Source organism: Oncorhynchus keta, chromosome 5 (assembly GCF_023373465.1).
Source record: "Oncorhynchus keta strain PuntledgeMale-10-30-2019 chromosome 5, Oket_V2, whole genome shotgun sequence".
NCBI lineage: Eukaryota > Metazoa > Chordata > Actinopteri > Salmoniformes > Salmonidae > Oncorhynchus > Oncorhynchus keta.
This window is the reverse complement of record NC_068425.1, coordinates 20,702,210-20,713,509: the sequence shown is the minus strand read 5'-3', so window position 1 is coordinate 20,713,509 and position 11,300 is coordinate 20,702,210. Positions and strand designations below refer to the sequence as shown.

At 44.2% G+C, this 11,300-nt stretch overlaps 1 protein-coding gene across 2 annotated transcripts; it reads right to left on the bottom strand.

Moving 5' to 3' along the window:
- Nucleotides 1–2,503: 2,503 nt before the first annotated feature.
- On the bottom strand, nt 2,504–10,715 carry pecam1a (platelet and endothelial cell adhesion molecule 1a). 2 transcript variants are annotated; one of them, XM_052519040.1, is made up of 15 exons: nt 10,561–10,715; nt 10,398–10,421; nt 8,908–9,201; nt 8,325–8,606; nt 7,891–8,151; nt 7,460–7,747; nt 6,428–6,727; nt 5,223–5,504; nt 4,956–5,088; nt 4,711–4,781; nt 4,339–4,392; nt 4,151–4,240; nt 3,936–3,992; nt 3,015–3,043; nt 2,504–2,808 (listed from the first exon to the last, which is right to left on the bottom strand). In XM_052519040.1, the coding sequence occupies exons 1-15, from the start codon at nt 10,616–10,618 to the stop codon at nt 2,692–2,694; spliced, it is 2,340 nt and encodes a 779-aa protein (XP_052375000.1). In that variant the 5' UTR covers nt 10,619–10,715; the 3' UTR covers nt 2,504–2,691. The 2 variants fall into 2 exon arrangements, with proteins under 2 accessions (XP_052375000.1, XP_052375001.1); XM_052519041.1 differs by lacking the exon at nt 3,015–3,043.
- Nucleotides 10,716–11,300: the final 585 nt, after the last annotated feature.

Sequence of the window (11,300 nt, the reverse complement as noted above, 5' to 3'; positions counted from 1 at the left end):
ATGACCTCACCACTGAGTCTCAGCAGTGCACAACACTGGCCCCATAAGGCCAAGTGAAAAAACATAATATTCATAGGGGTCAACGTGCCAATTTTAGCAGCGTAGCCAATGGTGTAGCTGGAATCCTGCTTCAGATACAGGAGGGGCCAGATCAGGTTTCCTTGCTGAGACACGAACACACAGGCAGTAAAAATAAAGGGACACAGCGTCCCACACTTCTAAATGTGAAAAGTCCCAAAGACACATTTATCACTCTCTCCTACTGTATCAACATTATAAAGACATTAAGAAAACCTGTCCTATCTAGTTACCACGCCAGTGGTCTTGTGACTATGGAGGACATACAGTCTGGTCTTCTCCTGTGCAGATGGGCAGATGACATGTAACAGGAATCCACAGCGTCTATGACAGCACATGACCTCACATGATGGATGCAGGAACATGGTAAATGCAGCAGCGTGTATTTGACAGGGTAGACAGGCTCTTCAAACATCAGACCAGGCCCTCTGAAGAGGACAGCACCATCCATGGCCAGGATATGTCAGGGTTTGGAGAGGAGGGTGGCCGGGTTGACGCTGCGAGGTATGCAGGAGATTCACCAAACTTGGGGTTATTTCTGTATGTCGTGTCCTTGCGGAGGAAAAGAGAATAGGACACAGGGTGTAAACATATAGCATTTTGGCTTTATTATTGTGCAGTTGAAAATTAAAAAGCCAATCTGAGCTATAATAAATGTCGTCGAAAAATTGCTTGCACAGGTTAAAAACCCGCTCATTAATACCCAGCCACCATATTCTTATTTATTCTTCTTCTGCTACAGTCATTTTAATTCCATAGCGGCACATGACCTCCCGCTGCCAGTTCTCAAAATATGCTGCTAACCGCTGTCAGGGCAGACCTGTTAAGTCATACGATTCATTCACCCACACTCTAAAAGCTGAAACTGCAGCGTGTGATGTAACGATACAGTAATAACAACCTGCAGAGATCCAGACTGCTGAAACATGGAGATGGATTCGGTTTTCATTTTGGAACGCATTTTGGAAAACTATCCATTCATAGATGGCTCTTTGGACCCAAGGCTAGTCGATAGTTTTGTCTTCCCCTTGGGGGATTATCTAACATAGCAGTACTTATTTTATTTCTTACCGTATCATATAACAAAATAGATTTGCATGGACATGAAATATTATAGTGTTTTGTTACATTTTGAACTTCCCAGTACGAGAACCAATAGTGAATAGTTTGACTACACTAAAGGTGGCTGAACTTTTCCTTACATTTATGGTTGCTAGGATGACGATTAAAACTCAACATGACCTGAGGTGGGGAAGGAGGAGCCCTAGCTTAGACACACTGTCACTAGAGCTCTCGCTTTCTCTCTCTCTTGGGTTCACCCTTACTTCCCCCTCTGCTGTACTGTTCCCTCTCTGTCACACACAGGTGTGCACACAAACATACACACAGCTGAAACATGCACACACAAATAACTGAAACATAAGGGACTGGGCTATCTCTAATGAAGATAAATGCTTCATCCTAAGGGCTGTGGTATATAGTATATACGTTAAACTGAACTGGGCATGTAGTTGAGAGCATTTAAGTGGGTGGCAGGCTGAGGGTGTTTAGCTGTGTTGTCGGGGTTTTATGGCATTTCACACAGGGTTGGTCAGTCTTTCAACGTCCCTAAGAGCTTCCTGTCAAAATTCAAATCCACATGAGCTGGACTGTCAACAACATGTGCCATGACATTAATGAACGAATCAATCTCTTGTGGGCTATAGGCCTTTGTTGTTCAGATCACCTTGGTGATGTCTCATTAAGCTTTTTTAATAAACAAATACAATATAGCTAATATAGATGTTTAGATTTTGTGTTCAAGGATATGTGATGGCACAGACCTTACTAATGTAATGTTGTTGTGTTCCCTTGGGCATGATGACTCCACTAGCCTTCCGGACTGAAGAGAGGTTCAGAAAGTACTGCAGTTCGGTGTACACCTTTGTACAAAGACAATATAGCCTACACTTTAATGTTTGTTTGTCTGTTTTTAATCTCCTCTGGTAACCAACTACTGAGAAAAGGAATGAAAGTATGGAAACTGAAATTGATATGCATTGATGCAAAAACACAGTGGAAACCTCTCACATGAGTTCAGCAGTGTGGCACCAAGTTTTCCTACTGAATCGTAAGCAAGGTGCTGCCCTCCTCTGGTCAGGAGAGAGAGAGTGGTTTGCCTGGTGACCCACCAGGGGGTATAGACTTTCTTTTCTCATATTGTCACACTTCTCTACGGGGGTGTCACAGCGCATGACTGTCACTACATCCTGCAGGCTTCAAAAGGTTTCCTTCCTGTCCATGGAGCTCAGCTCACAATGGAGGAAAATGTATTTGTGTGTATTTTCCTCTAGGTAACAACACACATCCTATGTGCACGTTCTCAGGAGAGGTGACGGAAACCGTCAATAACATTTTTTTTCTCATTAAGACACAGGACAAGGTCTCCCATTCTGCTGCATTGTTTTATTCTCAATTCACAAAGGCATAATTACAGGCATTTAAAGACTGTACAAAAGGTTAAGAAGAAGAGGTGTAAAAAATATAGAAAATATACAAATGCATTCAAATCAATAACAGCTCAATGGGCTGAATAAATCAGAGAATAAATATTGATGGTGGTCATTCAAGTTGTCAGTCTCGTTCTGATCCTTGTTCTGGTTCTGGCTCTGGTTCAGGCCGGGGTTCGTGCTCTGGTTCTTCTGACTCATGGTCATTGTGGTTTAACTGGGCATACTCAACTGAGCCTTGCTGAAATAGACAAAATAAAATAAAAATTACAAGAAGAAGCCAGTGTCTGTTTCTGTGTATTCCAGCAGTTTCCTCCTCCTGTGTTGAATCTGATTTTCTCCATAAGGGGTCCCTCTAAGACAAAACAGTCATAAGGTCTATGTACTGTGTGTAAAACAGTACTGTTACGTACATGAGTGTATTTGTTAGTACATTGCTCTACTTACGCCGTCAGCTTGTTCGGACGCTGACTCACCTACAAAAACAAGAGCAGGAGACAAGCTCAGGAAAATAACACCTTCTACCCAGAGCCTCCCCCTTCCCCAAAACAACACCCTCCACCCAGAGCCTCCCCCTTCCCCAAAACAACACCCTCCACCCAGAGCCTCCCCTTCCCCAAAACAACACCCTCCACCCAGAGCCTCCTCCTTCCCTCTAAACAACACCCTCCACCCAGAGCCTCCCCCTTCCCCAAAACAACACCCTCCACCCAGAGCCTCCTCCTTCCCCAAAACAACACCCTCCACCCAGAGCCTCCCCCTTCCCTAAAACAACACCCTCCACCCAGAGCCTCCTCCTTTCCCAAAACAACACCCTCCACCCAGAACCTCTACGTCTCCTCAAGACTGACGCCTTGGGCTTATCGCATTACAACCACTAATGTGTGTGTTACTAGTCAGTTTCCCTGCCGACAAGCCCATTGTTTGACAATATAGAGGCAGGCCAAAGCCCATGATTGTTTTCTCTTCCCCTGCGCTGCAACATTGTTTGATACAAATACCATTGACATTTGCAAGGAGTAGGTCAATTACTCAACAATGGACAATATGGTTGGCGTGTGGGTTCTTATTTCAGGGGTAAACAAGGGAGCAGTCTGTCCTCTGACTCCACTTGACAGATGCACCCTGTGTTTGGGTTGGATTGTAATAACAGGAAGTTCCCTTTGACGAGAGCAGGAAGTGGACAGCTGGCTAAGCGACCGGCTTAACGGCACCCTCTCTCACTGACAATGCAGATGTTTAGAGTTAGGCTTGGCCTGGTTTCCTGCATGGCACATTTCTCAAACCCCAGAGAAGAAGCCCATCTAATTTGCTGTTTCTCAGTGTATATAGGGCTTCAGTGAACATTGAACAGGATATCAGTCTTACCTTGATTCGAATTCCGCACTTCGCTGTACACAGTGTCTGTGCCTTTCTTCACGGGGGCTAGAAATGCAAAAACAAATGCTTCATAGGGACATAATCAAAAAATGCAAGTGGACAGCTCATGATTATTTGACATTAAGCAATAGATCAATAATAATGTTTCCATGCGTATTTGAAGCCTAGCACCTCCCAGCTAAGAGGATGGGTCAGTCTCTTACCTCTGGTGGGGTCTACCTCCTGGGGATGGACCTCAGTGTATTGTGGCTCAGGTACCTCAGTAGTTTCCTCGCTGGTCTGGTCGTCAGACTCTACAAGTCACACTTAATGTTAGACATGAATAGTCACATAGTTAATGATCCTACTGTTGAAATGAAGGAGTTGACCTCATGAACTCTGGTACACTCACCTGAGCCTGAGACGTGATCACTCCAGACGCTCCTTCCCATGACCCCAGGAGTGACTGCAAAACACAGAGACCAGGGGTCAGTCATACAGGACACCGGTCACATCCAATTGGATGAAACATTCATTGCTTTGCCATATTAGGTATGCATCCCCTCACCTGCTCTTTACCCATAGCCAAGCTAGGAGGAAGGAACACACAGAATGGAAATATGACATCCTGAGAGGATGAAGGGTTGGAGCAAGGTTAGGGCTGAGATGGTAGGGGTCTGCAAGACTCTATAAACTTTCTATCATGGGCCAATGGTTTAGTAGTGTGAAGTCCTGACAGCAAATATAGGTTCTACTGTACAGTAAATCAGTAGACAGATCTTACCATTGGCAGCCTCATTGACTTCTCCATGGGTCAGCCTCAGAGTCTCGTCTGTTTTAGTGCTTGCTGGCTTCCTGAGAGAGGGGGAACAAGAAAACACAATGAACAATGAAACAGGAAAGTCCTATATGGCCTTTATCGTTTTAATATTCACATCTTCCCAAACAAAGAATTGTGCATCACTGAACATTCAATGGTTTGTGAATAGACTATGGTAGTATGATGAAGTCAAAGTCAGGCCTACTCACACTGACAGTTCCACTGTTCCCTCTCTTCTGAATGGAAGAAGGCATTTCTTAACGAGGATGATGATGATGAGAGACACTGTGAGCAGGATGCAGAATGCTGCGATCAGCCCCTTCTTCCAGCCAGCCAACTTCACTGCAGACAGCAAGGTTACAAAGGTTACCTCAGGTCAAGTTCAGCCACAGTGGATTTAACTAAATGACTTGTAGTCACACACCAGTGTGTTTGTGTGATAAGACTTTCATCTGCAAGATCCCTTCCTCTCTCACCTCCAACAGTGACCATGGCACTCCTCTGGCTGTCATTGGATGGGTTGTTAGTGACGCAGTAGTATCCGCCTCCATGCTCTCTACTGACACCTTGAACCGAGTGGGATAATCGCATGTCATTGGTGGTCTTGGACAGCAGGGGCAGGGCACTCTTTGTGTGATACCATGTGTAGGTGATGGGGGGCGTGCCCCGCTGGACAGTGCAGGTTAGGGTCAGGTCCTCCCCCTCAGCCACGTCCCCCATTTTGGGTGTCAAGGTCAGTACTGGCCTGGACACTGGCTCTGTGGGGAATTAATGTTGTTGAGTCATTACAGTAAATCTACTATGTCACCAGTTAGACTGACTGTACCAGCATCTCCCTTTTATAAACCAGAGCCATATGTAGGTGTGTGTATGTATGTATGTATGTATGTATGTATGTATGTATGTATGTATGTATGTATGTATGTATGTATGTATGTATGTATGTATGTATGTATGTATGTATGTATGTATGTATGTATGTATGTATGTATGTATGTATGTATGTATGTATGTATGTATGTATGTATGTATGTATGTATGTATGTATGTATGTATGTATGTATGTATGTATGTATGTATGTATGTATGTATGTATGTATGTATGTATGTATGTATGTATGTATGTATGTATGTATGTATGTATGTATGTATGTATGTATGTATGTATGTATGTATGTATGTATGTATGTATGTATGTATGTATGTATGTATGTATGTATGTATGTATGTATGTATGTATGTATGTATGTATGTATGTATGTATGTATGTATGTATGTATGTATGTATGTATGTATGTATGTATGTATGTATGTATGTATGTATGTATGTATGTATGTATGTATGTATGTATGTATGTATGTATGTATGTATGTATGTATGTATGTATGTATGTATGTATGTATGTATGTATGTATGTATGTATGTATGTATGTATGTATGTATGTATGTATGTATGTATGTATGTATGTATGTATGTATGTATGTATGTATGTATGTATGTATGTATGTATGTATGTGTGTATGTATGTATGTATGTATGTATGTATGTATGTATGTATGTATGTATGTATGTATGTATGTATGTATGTATGTATGTATGTATGTATGTATGTATGTATGTATGTATGTATGTATGTATACATTTGGTTCTGTTATAAACAGGTGGTGTGGCCAACTCACCTATGATGGTGGCAGTGCGTCGGAGGTGATCTCCTGAGCTCTCCATGTAGGGCTGACTGGGGTTGTTCTCGGCTTTGCAGGAGAAGCTGTGGATGTCAGAGCTCCTGTGGATGGAGGTGATGTTGAAGAGGGCCAGATCCCAGGGTCTGCGGACCACCCTGAACTCAGCTTGTCTGTGGGGGCTCAGCAGGGTGTAGGTAATGGGCAGACTACCATTGTCACTCTGACACTGGAGCTGGAAGGGCTTGCCCAGGATCAACCTGCCCCCTACCACGCTCAGAAGAGGGACTGACACAGGCACTGACAGAGGGAGAGGGGGAACAAAAAAAGAGAACGAATAAGACAGAAAGCGACCAGAGAAGAGAAAAACGTTAGAAAATCAAGCACATGCAATGTTTGAGAATGTTGAATGAGAGTGTTTTTAAGAGTGTTTTGACCCCATCCACTGTCACAACAGAAATTACACGATTGTTATAAGGCTGTTATTGCATCAAATGGTTGTTTTATCCAACATAATAAGGGGTTGTTAGAACACTCATCTATCTGTGTGTGTTAAACCTAACAAGGCCGCATTCCATAGCATGATTAGTGTCTGTGTGCCTGACTGGAAGCTACCAGGGAGAGATGGCTCGGGGCCAGACCCTGGTTTCTACACAATGAGAAGTTTTTACAGCAGATACTTATAATTCACAGCAGACAGTATCTTTCAAACCAATCTTAAACTTGTAACCCATTCCATACATCTGTTGTTTGTCATGTAGACTGAAGGGGGTGTATCTCGGTTATAAAAGACCTTTGTACCTTTGTCTCGAGGCTCTCAACGAATCATCTGAGGTTGATTCGTTAACCAGCCATCATTATCTTAGGGCACTCAATCGATTCACTTTATATGTGTGTGTTGTATTGACATGCTCCCTTATTAATAAGTGAATAAAGATTCAGTTTAAGCATATCTCTGACTTGTGTGATAAGTTTGTCTCTCCTCAATTGAAAGTAAAGAAATTAACCACCACACCACACAACGAGACTCACCTTTTGCCTTGAGGACAATCTGTGTGCTGTTTTTGAAGATCTTTTTGGTTTGGCCTCTTCCTTGGGCTTGGGCCTGGCAGGAGTAATTTCCATTAAGGGAGGGGTGTGCTGTGGCACTGTAGTTCCCTCCTGATGTCAGTAGGACTTGGTTCCTGTACAGGGAGTACTTCACGTCCTCAATGTTGATTCTCTCATGGGAATAGCGGTCAGTATAACAGTTCAGTGTGAAGCGCTCTGTCTCAAACACCTCTCTGGGCTTCATCACCAGGACTGGCTTGGAAAACAACTCTGTGGGAATCAGACAGAAAAAGCAGAGTGTCAAACATTAAATTCAAAGACACTTTGGCATGGCGAAACATTAAATTAAGTTAGAAAACGCTCACACGCTGTGGCCCAACCTTTTACAACACAGTCAGACATCCAATACTTGCCTTTGACTTTGATGCTCTCATAGGCTTCTTTCTGCACATTGCCTCTTTCCACCTTGCACACATACTCCCCAGAGTCCTCTGCCAGAACTCTGAGCGAATGACTGAGACTAATGGAGGCTGTCTTAAGCACCCTCTTGTCCTTGTTCAGGAAGACCGTCACATTGGATGGGGGGTTCACCACTCGACAGACAAACTCGACAATGTCACCCTCAATCACGTCTTTACCAGGAAGAATGTTCATGACAGGTGTGATGAAAAGTTCTAATGATACAACAGAAGAACAGGGAAACACTTTAACCCAAAATGTATTTTCTCACAGGTGATCAAATATTGAAGCACACAGAAGCATAATGCCCATAGCTACTGTAAATCTGAACCGGTACCTTCCAATAACAAATGCAACAGTTATAGTCAGCATTCAACCCCACACTTACCTTTGACCATGACCTTGACAGTGTTACTGTTGTTGGACCTCCCAGCGTCAGGCAGCATGGTGATTTCAAAGTAACAGCGCAGGTGTTTGTCCCCAGCATGCTTCAGCTCCAGCCTGGTCCCCACTGAGTTCCCAATGGCCCTCACCTGCTTGATCTTATCCTGGTCCTGGTAGAAGTGGAAGAGCAGGGAGCCAGACTCATCTGGGGCGCTGCAGGTAGCTGCCACCTCATCCCCCTCAAACAGGATCTGGGAGGTCACCTGCAGCACAGGCGTCTGCAAGCCTGTGGTCGAACAATCAATGTCAGTCACTAGGATGTCACATACCATGCATCATCAGGAGGAAAATACTTGATACTGTATGTACCTACATATAATGGATTATGAATGAAATATTTTTTTATTTTATTTTATTTAACCTTTATTTAAAAAGACAAGTCAATTCAGAACATATTCTTATTTACAATGACGGCCAAACCCTAACCCGGACGAAGCTGGGCCAATTGTGCACCGCCCTACGGGATCTAGAGATCTAGAGAGTTTTACCAGAAAGTCAATATAATCATGGATCCATTTCAGCAGTACCTGTGACTGTGAGTCTGTGGGTTCTGCTGCTTTTGCTCTTGTCTTGAACTATGACCTGGCACTTGTAAGTGCCAGAGTTGGCAGCCCTGGCCGGGTTGAGTTGGTGAAGTGCCGCAAATTCGGTGGTGTTTTTGGAGTAGACCAGGACATCGTCTCGCAGGAAGTTGAAGCTGTGTGTCATGGGGTGGGACTGGTCATGGCTGACGCTGACCTCACAGTTCAGGTTCATCAAGGTTCCACTGGTTACCTCACCACTTGGGTCCAGTTTGAGTGTCACACTATCTATGGTGAATACTGGACAAACACACACAGACACACAAAGACACAATGACATCCAAGGCTAATGCAAACTACTATTTGGGGTGCAAAATAACCAAGGCTAAATGGACTATTCTTCAAGACTAGCCAGGGAGTTCCCTCTGTGTTTTACTCCAGTCCTCCCGACAGAGGAAGGCCCTTCCCTGGTGCCTGGCGGCCCTCCACAGTAAGCAGGAGGTGTGCCTGGTGGCCCTCCACAGTAAGCAGGAGGTGTGCCTGGTGGCCCTCCACAGTAAGCAGGAGGTGTGCCTGGTGGCCCTCCACAGTAAGCAGGAGGTGTGCCTGGTGGCCCTCCACAGTAAGCAGGAGGTGTGCCTGGTGGCCCTCCACAGTAAGCAGGAGGTGTGCCTGGTGGCCCTCCACAGTAAGCAGGAGGTGTGCCTGGTGGCCCTCCACAGTAAGCAGGAGGTGTGCCTGGTGGCCCTCCACAGTAAGCAGGAGGTGTGCCTGGTGGCCCTCCCAGTAAGCAGGAATTGGAGGAGGAAGGAAAGGAGGAAAACACTTTAACAAACACAGACCAACTGTCCCCTGGGAGGTCTGTGGCCTTACCTTGGCTCCTGTTCGCACTCAATACCAACAACATTATTGGGCCTGAGCTGACACAACAAAGTGTTCCACATCCTCCCTGGTAATGCTTTTAGAATAGGTAACACAGACAGCTCAGCCATGTAGGAGAAAAGGCTGAGACCTGAGCCAAAAGTACTTTGGAGCCAAATTTGTGACTCAGCCTTCGGGGAATAGATACGGTCTGTTATTACAGTTATATGCCACCAGCTCCCTCTCAATACCCCACCAAGAGCTCAGAATGAACTAAGTTGCTGAGAAAAATAAAACCATTACAGTATCTGAGAATGTAGGTGGATCAAAGAGGTTCAACATCTCAGAAGCTTGTTCACATGCTGACACAAAACAATGAAACCAACTGCGTATTCCGCTTAAAATACCTTCAATAAATCAAATGAAAAATATGAAAATGTCAAGGAAGCCAGACGCTCACAATACCCAATTCCTACAAAAATAACTATTTTGTGTGAGGCATAAAAATAGCCGCTTATCAACCGTAGAGAGGACCAACTGCCCTCAAACTGTCTCTATGCTGGGACTCTTCCAGCTCTATGGTGCATTTATTAAAGTGGCATCAAACACAGAAAGTAATTGTATCTCATACTTACATGACTGAGCTCCTGCCCCTTGCCCTGTGAGTGGAGATAAGTGGTGGGAGACAGAGGAGGAGGAATAAGAATAGAAAGCAAGTGATGTGAGAGACAGACACACATATGAACTAAAGGTAACCTATCTGAGCTCAGAAAGTAGAGTAGAGTGCTGGATCCTTACAGAGGGTGAGCAGACAGGTCAGCAGCAGCAGAGGCAGGTAGAGTGGTGGGGAGTCCATCCTGAGTGATGACACTGATACAGCACCACAGCCAGGAGCCAGAGTGGCAGGCGCTCACATAGGGACAGGGGAAGAAGGAAAAGACGGGCTGGGCCACAGGGAATGAGAGGTGGAGTACGCAAGGAGCAGGAAGGCGGAGAGGGCGGGGCATAATTGTCTATGTGTGTGTGTTACGCCTTCGTCTTATCATTGGCCTTCTTTTTGTTTCATTGACCAGGAAATGACGGCTGCTTCCTCAGGATATGCAAGTTCCTAAATGTAAAGTGCCTTGACTTACCCCAAATTTTTGTTGTGTTACAGCTTGAATTCAATGTTAATTAAATTGTTTTTCCCCCTCACCCATCTACACACAATACCCTATAATGGCAAAGTGAGATTTTTGCAAATTTGATTGAAAATTAAGTACAGAAATATTTAATTTACGTAAGTATTCACACCACTGAGTCAATACATGTTTGAATCACCTTTGGCAGTGATTACAGCTGTGAGTATTTCTGGGTAAGTCTCTAAGAGCTTTGCACACCTGGATTGTACAATATCTGCCCATTATTCATTTCAAAATTCTTCAAGATCTGTCAAATTATTTGTGGGTCATTGCTGGACAACCATTTCAGGTCTTGCCATAGATTTTCAAGCAGATTTAAGTAAAAACTATCTCGCCCACTCAGGAACATTCACTGTC